This window comes from Gastrolobium bilobum, unplaced genomic scaffold, assembly GCF_033153095.1.
Source record: "Gastrolobium bilobum isolate Gb01-03AN ecotype WA unplaced genomic scaffold, APGP_CSIRO_Gbil_v1 utg918, whole genome shotgun sequence".
Classification (NCBI taxonomy): Eukaryota; Viridiplantae; Streptophyta; class Magnoliopsida; order Fabales; family Fabaceae; genus Gastrolobium; species Gastrolobium bilobum.
In genome coordinates this window covers 295,151-313,544 of record NW_026898111.1, presented here as the reverse complement: position 1 = coordinate 313,544, position 18,394 = coordinate 295,151, and the positions used below count along the sequence as shown (strand labels likewise).

General features: G+C 30.0%; 1 protein-coding gene across 2 annotated transcripts; it reads right to left on the bottom strand.

Moving 5' to 3' along the window:
* Nucleotides 1-10,633: 10,633 nt before the first annotated feature.
* On the bottom strand, nucleotides 10,634-12,544 carry LOC133312945 (protein C2-DOMAIN ABA-RELATED 4-like). 2 transcript variants are annotated; one of them, XM_061514239.1, is made up of 3 exons: nucleotides 12,354-12,544; nucleotides 11,642-11,741; nucleotides 10,634-11,263 (listed from the first exon to the last, which is right to left on the bottom strand). In XM_061514239.1, exons 1-3 carry the CDS (start codon nucleotides 12,482-12,484, stop codon nucleotides 10,973-10,975), a joined length of 522 nt encoding a protein of 173 aa, XP_061370223.1. In that variant the 5' UTR covers nucleotides 12,485-12,544; the 3' UTR covers nucleotides 10,634-10,972. The 2 variants fall into 2 exon arrangements, with proteins under 2 accessions (XP_061370223.1, XP_061370224.1); XM_061514240.1 differs by having other exon boundaries at nucleotides 11,642-11,737; nucleotides 12,374-12,544.
* Between the last annotated feature and the right edge of the window lie 5,850 nt (nucleotides 12,545-18,394).

Below are 18,394 nucleotides of genomic sequence, written 5' to 3'. Positions count from 1 at the left end.
GAGCTTAGTTATTTTAGAGTAAATAATTTCAATATTGGGCTTAATTTAATCGATTCGCTTTTTTTATAGTTAACGTAAATAATTTATTTACATTTAGGAGATTTATTAGATTGAAATTTCAAAAGATTTTAATGAATTATTTTTGGACAAAAAAAATACATTAGTATTCAATTAGAATTTTAAAGGATTAAAAAAAGTCACGTGGGTATCGATAAAGATTTTAAAAGATTATTTTTGATTCCGTCCAAATCCGTTAGTATTCAATCAGGATTTCAAATAAAGGAAAAACAATTTTGTAGTATTCAAAAATCTTACGATTTTAATGAATTTTTTATTGGTGTGAATTTTGTGAGACTTTGGAGTGAGAAATATAAATAGGATGTTTCTCTCACAATCTTACCCTAACCCCTATAATTTCTTGAGATCTCTACTGTGGTGTTTTCTTCCTTTGGTGGGTCGACTCACTCGAAATCGAGTTCCGCCATAGGAGTTTCGTCAAAGCTCAAAAATAACATATTTTTGAGCGATTTTCATCACAAAATAACCCAGAAACAACAACCCAACAAGATTTTAATCTAAAATTCATTTGAAAAACAGCAAATTTTGGAGCAATTTTTTGAGAATTTTTGAAAGTTTAAAAATGATTTTTCAAGCTATTGGTTATGACTTTTGTTGGTATGAAAATATGTGATTTTTATATTAAAAACAACAAGGGAACAAAAACCTTCAAACCAATTTTCATTTTACATCAACGAAACAAGATCGATTTAAAGAAAGATTGAAATTTTCATAATATGAACACTATGTTTCATAATAATACATTCATGGACGAAATTCCTTCGCTATAGGAAACTATTTCAAACAATTTTTGTGTCAATAGATCACTAAAAACTTATTTTTCAAAATTCCCAAAGCAATTTAAAATTTCAATGTATCGATTGAAAATAATTTGAGAAATTTTCTAAACTTTCGTGTAATAAAACCCAGAAATTCAGATTCAAAATTTTCTTGAAATACTCAATGAAAACATGCATATGATATATGGTTAGAAAACTCTCATCACGTAGAACAAAAACTCAAAGGTTTACAAGATCAATTGCAAAAAATTACAAACGAAAAATTATCATGATTTTTACTAATTGAGAAAATTATATTACGTTTTATTTTTTGTATTAATATCATTGCATTTCTTTGTTAAATTTTTTTATTGACTCTTATAATTTTGAATGTTTGATAAAAATTCATAAGGTTTTTTAAAATCTTATAAATTCATATTGTCCTTTCGAATCTTATAAATTCTATTAAAGTCCTTTAAAATTCAATCTTATAAAATCTTGATTGTAAAAAAAGTCTTTAAAATCTCTCTAATTCTGAACAGTCTTTTAAAATCTATAAGATTTTTTATCTCAAAAAAGTATTTTAAAATCCTAATCCAATACTCCCCTTTAGCCCAAAACGACGTCGTTTTGAGGCAAAAATCAAGGTATTTTTGTAATTATAGTTTATTTTAGGTTATAATAGTCTTTTTTGTTATAATTTTTTTATTTTTCAACCCAAAACGATCATTTTGAGAGCAAATGTAGATAACTTATCTATATTCACTATAGAAACATTAAAGCCTAATTTAATTCCTTCCAAAAAAAAATATATATAACTTGTGATTCTTTTAAAATCAAAATAGACCTATGTTAGTTTTGTAAGGAATTAACGTGAGTCTTCTTTGAATTTTAGAGGAATTACGATTTCGATAACTAGATCTATTTTGAATTTTAGAAAAAACACAAGTTAACTTTTTGTCAAGGGATTAAAAAGAATTTCGTAATTTTTATTGAGAATCTAAAATGTACTTTATTCTCTATTTTAAAATAATCATAGTGATTTTCAAGATCTAAATAATAAAATAAGTTTTCTTTTTATTATTTAAATTATTTTATTTGGTGCAATTATAATCCTACCATGTACGAAGAAAAATCATTTTGCTATAAAATATAAAGAATGACCACCATACCTAATACTGAGATGGTAATAAACTAAAAATAATGGTATAATTTTTTTTTTTATAAATAGAAATTTAAAGACATAACCTAATAGAATATATCTAATCACATAATAATGGTATAATTATCGAATTTGATAAGTACCGGTAATAGTATAGAATAGAATCCAGAAGCTGCTAAAATTAAATTTGTGTGATTCACTGTGTTTGTAATGCAAAAAAAGAGAATAGAATCCGAAGTGTGAACTCATTCGGCATCTGACTACACGCTTTTATAATTTTTCATATTTTTAATCAGAGTGCATTGAATGTATTGACGGCGTTTTCGCTTTGAAGGTAAAGGGTAATGCTAACGTGTAAGTGTGTAACTGAAAGGCTAACGGAGAGTATTGAATTCAGATTTTAAAGGATTTTAATGGATTGTTTTTGGACAAAAAAATCCACTAGTATTTGATTAGGATTCTAAAGGATTGAAAAAAAGTCACGTAGTATTCGATTAGAATTTTAAAGAATTATTTTAGAATCCGTCCAAATCCGTTGGAATTCAATCAGGATTTTAAACAATGGAATCACAATCTCGTGGTATTCAAAAATTCAACGATTTTAATGGATTTTCTATTGGTGTGAATTTCGAGATAATTTTGAGTGAAAAATATAAATAGGATGCATCTCTCACAATCTCATCCTAACCCCTAGGATTTCTTGAGATTCTTCTATTGCAGTGTTTTCTTCTTCCTTTGGCAGGTTGACTGCTCGAAATTGGGTTCCGTCATGGGAGCTTCGTAAAAAAAAGTATATTTTTGAGTGATTTTCATCACAAAACAACAAAGAAACAACAAACCAACGAGATTTTAATATAATCTATCTCAAAAATAACATATTTTTGAGCAATTTTTGAGAAATTTTGGAAGTTTAAAAAGTAATTTTTCAAGCTATCGGTCGCGATTTTTCTTAGCACAAAAATATGTGATTTTTATATTAAAAACAACATACAACAGTGAAAAAATAACAAGGGAACTCAAACCAAATATCAATTTAAAGAAAGATTGAAAATTTCATAATATGAACCCTATATTTCGTAACAATACATTCATGAACGAAATTCCTTCACTATAGAAAATGATTTCAAACAATTTTTGTGTCAATAGATAACTAAAAGCTTGTTTCTCAAAAGCCCCAAAGCAATTTAAGGTTTCAATATATTGATTGAAAAAAATTTGAGAAATTTTCTAAACTTTCATATAATTAAACTCAAAATTTCATATTCGAAATTTTTTTATAATATTCAATGAAAATACATATGATATATGGTTAGAAAAATCTCATCACATAAAACAAAAACCCCAAGGTTTTCAAGATCAATTGCAAAAAATTTCAAACGAAATTTTATCATGAACTTTAGGTTCTATATGCAAATTTAGAATTATTTTTATAATTAAAAAAAATTGGGTCTTATAATCATATATGCATAGCTTTGATACCAAATGAAGAAGATAATTTTCAACCCATTAGACATGTGAAAAGTTGTTGTTTAGTAATTTCTAATGTTTGTTAAAAATTATATTATCTTTTACTGATGGAGAAAATTATATTAGGTTTTACTTTTTTTATTAATTTCATTGCATTTCTTTGTTATTTTTTTATGAGGAAGATTATACTTACAACCTATTTTTGTTTACAATCTTTTACAACCATATCTTAACCGTTGATTTCCGTCAATCAATGGTTATTATTTTCGCAAATCAAACTCATTAATTAATATTTAATTTGTAATGAATGATAACTGTTGATTGACAGAAATCAACGGTTAAGATATGATTGTAAATTGTTGTAAACAAAAATAGGTTGTAAATATAACCTTTTCCTTTTGTATTGACTCTTGTAATTTTGAATGTTTGTTAAAAATTCATATGGTTGTTTAAAATCTTATAAATTCATATTGTCCTTTCAAATCTTATAAATTCTATTAAAATCTAATCTTATGAAATATTTATTGTAAAAAAAGTCTTTTAAAAAAATCTTTAAAGTCTCTCCAATTCTAAATAGTCTTTTAAAATCTATAAGATTTTTTAGCTTAAAAAAGTTTTTAAAATCCTAATCCAATACATCCCCCCTAAACCAATTCTAGAAGATTCTTCTTTTCTTTATTAGGTGAAAATATAATATGAAAATTAATTAAAAAAAACCCAAACAAACGACATTTTGCTTATTCGAAAAGAAAACACAAAAAAGTAAAAAAAAAAATAAAGTATGGATTTAACATTAATATTTTTCTATCACATTTATAAAAGTGAATGAATCCTATTTTGAAGAGTAGAAAGAAAAAAAGTTAATGAACGACATTTATTTTTATGTAAGTGTAATAGAAAAATATTTTTTTTGCAATAAAAACAAAAATATTTTTCTCATTAAATATATGGGATGAAGAGCACATCTTATTTTATCAAAGGCATTTACTTTGTTTTAAATACTTAGTCCATTTTTGTTTTTTATTGTATTTTTTTTTTAAAAGTCTCCTCATTTATCTTATGTGTAATTTATTTTGAGATTAAACGTATAATCCTGATTTTATACTTAATCAATGGTGACGTAGGGGGTGCAACATGAATCTTTATTTTGGGTTCACTCATTTAAATACATGTCTTATTCGTGTTGTCAATATATAATATGTAAATACGAATTTAACATATACTTTTAAGTTAATTATCATTTTAATCAACTAATACCATGTTGAATCTCTCCCTAAGTGAAAGATAGAGATTAAGGAGAAAGTTAACAAAGTACAATTTTTTATTTATTCTCGAATGCTTAATCAGAATACAATTCCAAGTATTTATTCATTCCCTACACAACTACACTAACTATTTCAACTACCTCAACCAGTATCCATATGCCACGTAAGACTATTACCTATTTGTTACTGTGCCTCATTAACACTAATAATTCCTAAGGTAGTGTTTGGTTCAAGTCTTCTTAAAATTTCCCCATCTAAGTGCATGTAGCAATCTCCATTCTCCTCATTTGGTTGAAGGATTCCATTACTTTTAGCCATCAAACACACTTTGCTATCTAAGTACAAAAGCATGTTAAAATTGGATAAATTCACTGTTGAAGAATGCTTTACAGATGTGGTATTTCTTGTCAAAATCTGGAGAAATGAAAAAGTGGGTGAATACAATGACATTAATACCCTTCTTTTTATATGTTGTAATGGTTCAAAATTTTATAAAAAGGTTACTTTCGTAAATTCCATCCATTTTCCCATCAAATTTTTATTTTCAACCAAACATATACTTAGCATATTTAACTCAATTTCCCTACTAATATTTTACGGTACCAAACAACTTTTTTTAAACTTTTCTACCAAACTCACTTTCCAACCATTTTCCTATCAATTACATTTTTCTAGTATTCAAAAAATTTCTCCTCAACCAAACACCAAGTCTAACAGAAGGAATTCTTTCTCTGCTCACCCTTCTTACTGGTGGTTCCCTAACATACCCCCCTTCTTCAACTGCAACCATTTGATCAAATACCCTATTGGCGTTTGATCAACTAAAGGTAGCTACGTCAAGTACTCCTATTTTGACTCTACCTAATTTTAAGCTACCTTTTGTGTTAGAAACGAACGTGTCCAATACAGGTATAGGGGCATTACTCCTCCAACAACAGCAGTCAGTAGCTTTTTTCAGCAAACGATTAGGTCCGAGAATGGCTACAACATCCACGTATGTCAAGGAATTATATGCTATAGAAGAAGCAGTAAAACGCTGGAGGCAGTACCTGTTGGGAGTCCATTTTAGAATAAAGACTCACCATAGGAGTATTAAAGAACTGCTGGGAAAAACGATCAAAACGTTGGAGCAACAGAAATATGTGTGTAAACTAATGGAGTATTCCTTCATGATTGAATACAAGTCTAGTAAGCAAAATGTCATTGCCGATGGCATATCTCGATGTCATGAAGAGGGGGAAGTACCTTCAGTCAATGCAATTTTGGTGGAGCCTACATTTGATGTACTCAACAAGTTAAAACAGAGAATGAGACTATATTTACTTTCACTACATCAGCAACTACAAGCTGATTCCTATTCTGTTCCGTTTGTGTCTCAAAAGGATGGAGTTTTATTTCATAAACAACGCTTTCTACTTAGCTCTGAATCAAGACTCATTCCAGTAGTAATTAAGGAGGCTCATGATTATTTTGTGGATGGACACACTGGGGTCCTTAGAACCTTGCTTCGAGTATCTGCAACATTTTATTGGGAACATATGCATAACGAGCTCCCTTTGGTTTATTACAATGTTACCAGTGCCAAAAGAAGTATTTGAAGAATTAACTTTGGATTTCATTGTGGGCTTACCACTCTCTAATGGTTTTACAACTATATTGGTTGTTGTGGATAGGCTTAGTAAGTATGCTTATTTTGGTGCCTTGCCCACATAATTTATGGCTGCAAAGGTGGCTATTATATTCTTTGATTTAGTTGTTTGGAACCATGGTTTTCCCAGGTCTATGATTTCTGACAGAGACAGAATATTCTTAAGTCAATTCTGGTCTTTGATCTTCAAGAATAGTATGACAACATTGAAGGTAAGCACAACCTACCATCCACAAACAGATGGGCAAACCGAAGTGACTAACCGATATGTAGAACAATATTTGAGGTTTTTCTGTAATGACAGACCTCATGAGTGGTCCAAGTTGCTTGGATGGGCTCAATTACACTATAATACAACAGTACACTTGGTTATTGGAATGTCTTCGTTTCAGGCATTGTGTGGTAAACCTCCCACACCAATTCCTTTTTATCCTAGGGGCTTGGTAAAAATTGAAACCATGGATACTGTGATGGAACAACACAATGCATTGTTGTTAGTTCTGAAGAAGAATTTGCAGCAGGCCAGAAATTGGATGAAGACTCAAGCAGACAAACATAGGCGTGGGAGAGTATTTGAGGTTGGTGGTTTTGTTTGGGTAAAGCTTCAGCCTTATGGACAAGTATCGGTGGAATGCCGTTGTAATCATAAACTTGCAAAAAGATTTTTTGGTCCCTTCAAGATTATTAAAGTGGTGAGTGCTGTAGCATATTAACTCGAGTTGCCTGAAGGATGCAAAATCCATTCTACGTTTCATGTTTCCATTTTGAAACCGTGGTTTGTTCCGCCACCAGAGAGACCTATCTTTGTTCCACAATTTGTGGTGGATAATAGGCCACTACAATGTCCAGTTGCAATTTTGGATAACAGAATAGTTAAGGTGGGACAGCAAAACAAGCATGAATATTTGGTTCAGTGGTCTAATGCTCCTCTAGAAGATGCTTCTTGGGAGAGGGAAGAGTTTATGCATCGTGCATATCCTAATTTGAACCTTGAGGACAAGGTTATGGTTGAAAAAGGGGGTATGTTAGGGAACCACCAGTAAGAAGGGTGAGCAGAGAAAGGGTTCCTTCTGTTAGACTTTGGGACTATTACTGTTAGTGAGGCATAGTAACAAATAGGTAATAGTCTTACGTGGCATATGGATATTGGTTGAGGTAGTTAAAATAGTTAGTCTAGTTGTGTAGGGAATGAATAAATACTTGGAATTGTATTCTGATTGTGCATTCGGGAATAAAAAATAAAAATTGTTCTTTGTTAACTTTTTTCTTAATCTTTGTCTGTTACTCAAGGAGAGATTTAACATTGGCACTGTTGTAACGATGCTACTTCCTCTGCAAGTTCTGGAATCTTCAAGTTGTGATTGACGGATGATTGGAACGAGACCTGTTGTTCTACTATGCAGAATGATATATGCAAAATGATGGTACTAATGTCGGAGAAGTTTGTTTGTCTAGGACAGAGATAGATAGGATATGTTACTCATACGGTAATCCAATGCTCAAGTCATTATTTGAGTGATAAGCTTAAGTAAACTAAAAGTAGATGATTATATCAAATAATGGTAACTCAGTTAGCACCAGAAAATTGAGTGTATGAGAGTAAGAACATGTATTCGATTCTTCTCAGTATCGTATTTAAGGGAGATTCAAAGCCTTAATTCCAAGATCTCTCCGAATCGAACTAGTCGCGAAGCGATGAACCGATTAAAATATCTTTAAAAAAATGATTATATATGGACTTTAAGCCTCAATTTTACAAAAACGCCATGACCTATTTGTTATCTTGTTATGCCGCCTTAGTATGGATACATGCATTCTTATTGGTAGATTGTGATGACTTTGTCAGTATATCTCATCTGTGGGATGCCTCTGCATTCTTATTGGTGGATTATGATGACTTTGTCAGAATATCTCATCTGTGGGATGCCTCTGGTAAATTGTTATACGTAGGCTTAACTGGAATTTTGTGGATATTCTTTAGCCATTAGCTATTAAGGAGAGTTCATGAGTCCTGAACTATTGTCACTTTAGTTGTGTATTTTCAGGATTGCGTGTACGCATGATACACGATTTTTTTACTAATCGTGTTTTTATCTTTGGACCTTTAGAGATGTTATTGATTTGAACCCTTCGTCTGGATCTATGCTATTTAATCATGATCAGGTTAGTGTTTGAGATGAGGTCGTAATGACTTAATATTTAGAAAAACTTGCAAATTTGAACATTATATATAAATAAGTCATAAAATTTTATGAGTATGAAACTAAAACTAATCAATGTTTATCAAGATGGTTTCTCAATATTACTAATAGAGAGGAGAAAAATAACTTTTCATATTATAACTATCTACTCCCCGTAGTACATAGTATAAAAAACTAAAATGACCTTAAAAAACACACACACTTAACCCTTATTAAATTCGAACCTTTCACCTTCCAAATAAATCACTGCAAACAATTATGGTTGGATGTTATTATAATTGAATGGGAAAAGTGTATATCCACACAACTTATTTCGAACCTTTCACCTTCCAAATAAATCACTGCAAACAATTATGTTTGGATGTTATTATAATTGAATGGGAAAAGTGTATATCCACACAACTTATATCATTTTACTCTCACAAAGAGGTGAGATCCACACCTTTACTTTTTTTGTCAACTCTCTCCACCTTTATCTATCTATTTCTCTCTCTTAAAATGACACAACTTTTCATCTTTAAAATGATATACATTTTTCCCTAATTGAATAGATATTTTAAGTTTCTACCGTGGGATTAAAGGATAATGGTTAAGTTGTTGTAATGCAAAAATTGAGAAAAAACATGATTTGATTTGTTTATCCCATGCCCCTTATTTTCCATGAACGTGTTTGTAATCCTGCATAGTTGAATTCAAGCCACGAGAAATATGGATAGTGATCTTTCTAAAAATCGAACCTACTTAGGAAAAGAAAGCCAAGTTAGCGAACCAACCCAAAACTTCTCTTAGTTGAGGGGCGTGGTGGTTGGATCCCAAAAAGGGAGATATTAAAGCTTTCTTTTCCTACATAAATATATAGTAGCAACTTTGACAAAATTAATATCAACCTCGTGCACGTGGTTTTCCTCATTAAAATATAGGGTTTTCTTTTTCTTTTTTCATATGAGATAACATCTCTCATGCTATAGATACAACAAATAGTAGGTCTCACTACATGTTAAAAAAAAATAGCACAAATTTTGATACATCATTACATGAGAAAACAATTTCTAACAATATAAGAAAATGATTTTCCTAAAATATATCTAGCCCCGTGAATGTAACCGGTAACTCACATTTACATTAAAATAAAAAAAAATCATATGCTCAAGAGATGGAAGCTGCCATTGTCAAAACAACACATACGGGCATGTATGTATATTAAAGAACTACAAAATAAGCAGTATTGGTGCAATAAATCTTACAACAATTAAGTTGTTACTCACAAGATAAGGGCATGTTTGGTGTATAGTATAGAATAAAGTCTGATAGTATAAGACGTGATAGTATAAGGTCTGATTGAATTTTAATACTATTAAGCATTTGGCATGATATTGTATAAGATAATATCATTTAGTATTTGGTAATGCACTGTATAATACTATATATGATAAAAATAAATATTTTTAATAAAAATATCCTTTAATAAATAATTTATATAATTCTTCAAAAAATGTCATATGATATTAATTTTTATAAAAATTTATTGATCAGTGTGTCTAAAATATAAATTTTTTATAAAAATAAAAATATTCAATATTTTAAAAATTCATATATTGAAAAATAAATTTTTATTTTAATAGATTAATATTAAAATAATATATTAATTTTTAAGAATTACATTGGTCAACGATGTTAATACATCAATCTCTTATCAAGTCTTATCCCTCACCCTTAGGCCGGATTAAGTTATACATCGTTTTGATGTATTAAGGGATTATGCTGTATAAGCTTATACTATACGGTGATCACACCAAACAACTAAAAATGTTATAACATATAGTATAAGCTTATACTATCATGCTTTATACGTCACACCAAACAGGCCCTAAATACAATTTTTAAGGTCACATTTCAAAAGAAGCAACAAGTTATACCCAAATCTTTCATATAATTCTTAAACCCTTTTTCCTCCCAAGTACTTGCCCTTTTTCTTTCGGGAGAGACTGTCTGGTACAAATTATATTACCATCAAAATGTAAAAATTAAACTTATTGAAAAGAAAAAATATACGGCAAAATTTATTATATCACCATGCCAATAGCGAAGTAGATTCTAATTAAATACAACATCATTTCTCTTATGTTCCTTGTATATTAAATAAGACTACCGCATAATTCAAAGTCTAAACTACAACAGGGGAAATAGCATTTCCCATTCTTTTCACTCACTACTAGTCATTACAATACCATCAACGAAAAACCAGCAGAAAAAAGACATTTCAACATGCTGAATTGTTTTCAAGTTATGTGAAAAAGAGAAGAGATAAAAAGACAGGAGAAATTAAAGCATAAGGTGCTGCTGGCTTATGAGGTTGCAAGCCTCATATGTACAATATGCCAACATGTTGTGACCTACAGTTTCTTTGAACCAGGAATGTCAATCCAATCCAACTGGAGCTCCACTTCCCCACGCTCAACATTTCTTAGTCTAAGAACCATTTTTTGGATAACTTTGCCATCTTTCCACACAATTTTACTCTCTTCTGCTAAGCAATTCTGTCTGCTAGGTTTCTCACTTGTAACTATAGTGTCATTAGGAAGACCTTCCAAACGCATCTTCACTGCTTCCAGAAATGGACCAATGGAAAACTCAGCATCCCCCATTTTGTCATCCAAGCTAAGTATGTCCTTGTCATACACAAACTGCATCACAGGACATTCATATTATTGCCCTTGTTGAATTCAATAGAATGTGCTGATAAATTGAATTAATTCAAACTTCCATGATCTTCAATAGGCACAGTAAGTAACAAAGTTATGCAATGTTTCACCAAACCCCACAGATGTGATAATTTCATAATCCCCAAAGTTTAACATCTTGATTCTAAGATAATGTTCATATGGTTTAAAAGTTTTGTTATACACGAATCAAGTTTCTGCAATTTGAAGAGCTTCATTAGTGAATATGCATCAGTAAATTGGCTAACAATGATAGTCAATGCAATTTTAATTTCTTTTTTTAACCCAACTTTTGCTCTGTGGTACTGAAACACACACGCTGTTACAAGAACAGCTACTTACTAGTTGGACTGGTGCATGAGGATCAGAAATGGACAAAGTCAAGTCATCGTTCCACTCAGGATTTAGATTCTTCTTCACTACACGAGTCTTCAGCTTCTGCATATCACATAAAATGCAGTAATGAGTTGGATGTATTGTACAGACAACAAGAAACACACAAGGTTGCTACCCCTCTTCAATTTAAAGCCAACAAACAAAATAATTAACCCAAATCGTGGAAAAACATATTGTTGATTATATAAAACATTCTATTCTAACTATAGACTATATAGTTACAACATATAGACTTAATTACCCCCTTGCATATAAATTTCCACCTATCTTTTAACAAGCTGAATTAGTTGCAGTGCTTAGTGCATAATCTAATTCACCGAAGAGCTATTTTAGGATGCAAACAGAAAATTTATCATCACTTATCACGGATGAACACAGCTTAAACAAAGTTCCAAAACAATCTATAGATTTTGAGAAACCATGAAAAAGAAACAGATACTCCACTGTTGGTCAAGTAAAAAGTCAATAAGGTGAAAAATCATCAGAATCAGTACTATTAATAAAAAGAAAAATCAGGAGAAAGATTGACAGAGGAACAGAGTCAACAAGCACCGGAGACTTGTCACAGAATGCCCAGAAGAAGAAAAAACCCAACTTTGCAACCAAAAGAAGAGCAATTATCACAGAGATTCAGAAAAACACAATTTTGATGATATCACAGAAGTGGAGAAACCTGACCTGCTTGCCCATTTTGATGATCACATAAGGGTCACTGCTCACTACATCCCTGATAGCAAGATTGACCCCTCTTTCAACATGAATTCTGAGCAGACCCAAAATGTTCTCCATTGAGAAAATTAAGCAAAATGGAATCTCAACAGAGAATATGTGGTTGCAAGGGATCCCCTCAAAAGTACAAAATGGTTGCATCTATATAAACTATGAAGCTGTTATTTCTTTAAGGTGGTGTTTGGTGGGGAGTTTTTCAGCGGATATCTATCTTTCTGAAGTATGGCTTTTAGAAATATCATGTTTGTTTCAACATATTTTCACCAAAACTCATCTATTCAATTTGTCTGGATTTATGAGAAACATAGATATCCGCCCTGTTTAGAAACCCAATTTGAAGGTGGGATTTTCAGAAAACCGGTTATCTGACTTTTAATGGAATGTTGATTTCATAAAGTTACCTAATTACATTTTCCCAGTAAAGTTTTCCCCCACCAAACAACTTTTTTTTACATTTTTCTATCTATCTCACTTTGTCTATCTTTTTAATCATTTCTCTATCTATTACATTCCCTACTATTCCAAAAAAAATTTCTCAACCAAACGCCCCCTAAGAGTATTTGGTAGAAAGAGAAATTTTTGTGTGTGTATAATCATAATTTCTAGAAATATAATAAGAAATTGAATTTATCCGAAGTGGTATAAAAAAGTTGTTTAGTAAACTAGATATTATCAAAAATATTGGATAATTTTACTAGTATATGTTTTGTCGACAGTAAAATATTACTGGGAATATATGTTTAATTTACAGAAGTAACCTCAACTTTTCAGTCAGTGACGGAAAGCTAAAGGGTTAATTTTGTCTAAGTAATTTAGTAAATATGATACCCACTTCGTTGGAATGATGAATACCACGCATTCAAGAGAAATCGGACATCAGCTTTTTATGTGTTACAATAATTTACATGAGGGAAATATTATTATTATTCTATATAAGATAATTTCTCTTTTACTTTTTCATTTCGATTTTTTCACCTCATCTTTTTCTTTTTTTTCTTATAATGGTGGAACTCATCTATTTTCTTTTTACAATATAAGATAATTATCCTATATAAAAGAAGAATAATAAAACTTTTTAGAGGGACCCATAATTTCCAGGTCCCATTTAAAACACCCTTCTATCCAATATGGGATTTTGAGGCTGGAAGGGTCACTTTCCAGGAAACAAAAAATATTCCATCCCCTTTTAATGTTTTTTCGATGTCAGTGGTTCCTTGACTATTCTTACTTGACTTTTTATTTAGATTCACAATCACTCGTTAATAAACGACATAAGAAAGAAAAAGTGTACAATTTTTAAATGGATTTGATGTTTGTGATTTTAAATAATATAAGTTGAGTTATTTTAGGAGAGAGATAAATACCAGGAATAAAAATTATGAGAGAAATAGTGGATGATAATGAATTGTCTGACCAAATGAATTAATTAATTATAAAATACAATATAGGAATATAAGGGAGGATCAGAGGTAAAGTGCATCCTGACTACATACTTTTTATAAATTTTTTATCAATATTTTCTCACTTTCTTGATCTCTTCTTGCATGCGTTCAACTTTAATTATTTTTAATTTTCTGTTTTAAATTTTATTTTTAAATTTTGTTTTGAAATTCTAAATTCAATTACTTTCACAACTCAACCAATTTTTATTTTTCAACTTAAGGGGAATGGTTAAACTAGTACTTAGTGCATTAATTTTCGTGGGAACAATACTCCACTTATCATTTTATTACTTGAAACGAACGATATACTTGCCGATTTCGCAACACAGGACAACTGAATTTTTAACTACCTAAAAAATATATAATTTATAGCGTCTCAAAAATAATTATGAGAATTAGAACAATAACTCTCCTTTTTTTATATTATCTTAATATAGGGATCATTTTCATTAAAATATTTTAAATACTTCCATAATACTGAATACTCAATATATCATTTACGAAATTTAAAAAATAATCTACCTTATACCGTTTATCATATTTCTCTTTTATGATTAATGATAGCTATATTCCATTTTATTATTATTTTAATTAACTAATATCTACTACGATTCCACTAAAATATGCTCAATCTCCAAAGTTACGAGTTCCGACATATTAATCACGTAATCAGTTAAAGAAAATTGTTGTTTAAAATATGTATTTAACATTAAATAATAGTAATAATATATATAAAAAAGTTTATTGCATTCACTTGTACTTAGTGATAATATCGATTTGTCACCGCCATAGACTTTACCCATTCATGATACCATCAAATTTTGAGATTTAAAAATTCATAGAATGAACTAATTAATAATAAAGATCTGACGAGACGTAGTTTTAATCTTAACTTACCATTGTTTTCAATACTAATCGTGAATTAAATAATGCTACTTGTCTATATATTATATATAATATCCCTTTTTATATGTAGCAAGATTTGACTAGTGAAACACAATCTCGGCATATGATACAAGACTTCCATCCAAGCAAAATTTTAACAAGTGCAAATAAACAAGGGCAGAACCCAAAAAGCTGTGTGCAAAGCTGCATGCATTCGGCTTATATTATTTATATTTATCATGGAATATGATACAATTATTTTTTCTATTCACACAATATTTTGTGAGGCCTGCATTTTTTGAAGCAAAAAAAAAAAAAAATTAAGGTACGAAAAATGAATTTCTATAACATGACACAATCACTTTTCTTATAACATAATTTTTATAAAATCATATATTAATATAGGGTTATATTTATTTCATTTTATATAAGAGAAACAATTTTTCTACACATACAAAAAAGGGATGGATCCCACCACTCTTTTTTTCTCTCTCCTCTTATCTATAAGTCTCACTTATAATTTTATTTCTACAATATAAAATAATTATTTTTCTACAACATAAAAAAAGTATTTCCCATTAATATACGACTCCACATTGGAAGATTGTCGGGGAGGACTATCTTCGTTTTCATATTCATTTTTCTTTTCTTCTAAATCAAGAAAAAGTAAAGATATAAATTTATCCTAGTTTATTTAATATAAGTTACGTCCAATAAAATTTCACTATATTCACTTTACCATACTTGTTATAAAATATTCTGTTTATGGAAAAATATAAATAGGCTTAGCACCCTAAACAATAATAATTATTTATGAGTCCAAACTCAAATTACTAAAAATAAAAGTAAAAAAAGATAAATTTGAGGCCAAAATAGCTATTCATGAGTGGGACTTGTTGACTTTTTATGCATCTCTCCAAACAACAATTGTCATCTTAATACAAAATATGAGTTATACTCAACAAAAGTTAGTGGCCAAAAATAAAATAATATGTTCCATTAAAACCAAATCTACATAAATATAAATGCCAAATAATTAAAGGTGGGGAAGGTATATCCGAGGATCAAGTCCCACCATTAGTTTAAATAGATAATTAAGTGCACGGAAGTGCTACATTTAACAACTGCTTCTCTTTGATTTAATTATACGAGATATGATATATTTACAATCTATTTTCATTTATGACCTCTTACAATCATATTTTAATCATTAATTTTCATCAATCAATGATTATCATTTATTACGATTAATAATTAATTAATGAGTTTGATTTGTGAAAATAATAATCGTTAATTGACGGAAATCAACGGTTAAGATATGATTATACGAGGTTGTAAACGAAAATAGATTGTAAGTATAACCTTCCTCTAATTATTAAGTCCTAGTTTTATAATTCAATAAAGATTTTGTTACCTAATAGGTATAACTTAGTTGACAACACAGACTGAGTAGTTAGAGTAGAAAGAGAATCTGAGTTCAATTCCTACCAAATACATTTTTGGGGAGGGATTATAGCTTTAATTTTGATGAAGCTCCGACTCGAAATTAGTCCTATATCCGGCTCAAAGTGTTAAAGTTTGTGGGAATAATAATCCTAGTTTTATGATCGGTTTAAAAAAATTAAAATAAAATAAAGAATTTGCTTTGTACTTTGGTTTTCAATCCTTTTCACTTCTTGATTTTGGCTTTAATCAATTTAGTTAATGTTGTTGAAAGTTTTATAAATAGGTTTACTTCTTAACGATAAACATTATACTATAGAGCATAGAACCCATATGGGGCAGGAGGGCCCTTAGTGGGTCACTGGTCCTTTTAGATAGTTACCTAATGATGAAACAAATATATAAAATATATAAATTAAAATTAAGAGCATAAACTATACTATCTATCTCTATGATATGTTATCAACTACGTTGCTACGGTTATTAAATGATGGTAATTCAGTTGGCGCGTGAGAGTTGAACAGGTAGAATGAGAGTATGTGTTCAATTCTTCTCAGTATTATTTTTGGAAGGAATTTAAAATCTTAATCCTTAACTTGTCCTACACTCCGAATTAATCATAAGAAACTTATGGGATCACCGTGGAGATAATCTCAAAAAAAAAAAAAAAAACTCTGTTTTCATGGCGGATTTGTTGGGGTAAGTTCACTATTTATCTTTCGGAAATAATGGCTTGGAGGCTTAGGCATGCGCTGCATATTAGTGCAAGGTTCGATGTCTGATATTTCTCAATCACTCTAATAAATGCTTTCCCACTTCATCATTGATGAAGACCAGAAGAAAGGGATAGGGTTTTCGGATTACCTATATAAAGTCAAAAAGATAATTTGTAAAAGAGATTTTTTTAGTTAACTCCTCTAGAGAGAAGTTTGAGTGAAAGACATTTTTAGAGAAGTATGAGAGAACCATCATTATTGATGAAGTTTGAGAGTATTACCATTATTTGAGAGGTTTGATAGCACTTCTAATAAGTCTAGAGATGTTTGATTTCTTGTAGTCCTGCTATTTTCATAGTGAAATTTTTTCTAAAATAGTATTTCATGATTTTTACTTCACCATATTTAAAAAGGTTTTTTACGTTAAAATTATTGTGTCTTCTTCATCTCATCTTTGTTTTTGTATTTTCGCTTTTTGTAATTTTTCTACGCTGTTTGTCAGACAAGAGACTTATAAAGCCTTTTGACGGTATTAGATGACCGATGTGTAATGTGTGCCAACCGGGTAAACGCTTCCGCGTGATAGTTTAAGGGACCGTGTCCCAACTCCCAACAGTGATGAAGATTTTGGTCTAAAAGTCGCTGTAAATTGTAATTGAGTTAATCAAAACAATGACGCAAACAAGTGCAACAATTTTCCTAACATGCAAGTTGAAACATGGTGGGCTTTATATATAATGACATTTATCTACACACATTTATTACATATTATTTTGTATGTATACAATTTTTAACATTTAATCATAATTAATTTTTTTATATTTATATATCTATAATTTTTTTTATTTCATATTCTAAATATGAGATAATATATTTCATAAAAATAAGCATTTATCATTTTCCTTTATATATATGTTAGGCGGGACTGAGGAAATTCATTAGGAGAGACTATCACCAAACGGCTAAGCTAGCCAAACCTCAACAAATGGGTCTGACATCACGTCTTAACTCCAAAACCTTAAAACATTAGATCTCTGGGTCTTCTCATTTATATGGGCTTCACTTAGCCGATTATCAATTAATGTGAGACTTCATCACATTTAGATATCCCAATAATCTCTCTCCGTGTGAAACTCACATTGATATATTCACTCTCAACCTGGCACATGTACAACCCACACCTCTAGCCAATCACTAGGCTAGCCTAAGTTGAATTCGACTTTGATATCACTCTTAGGCGGGCCAGGGTAAATCCATGACGATAGATTATCACCAATGAGCTAAACTACTTCAACTATAACAAATGGGTATCACATCATATTTTAACTTAAAATCTTAAGGCATTGAGTTCATAAATCATCTCACTTATATGAATTTAACTCATTATCAATCAATATATAACTTAATGACACTATGATTAGCTTTTCAGAAAATTTCCAAACGAACAATTTCAACGAAAAATATCTAGGACTATCATGTCAATG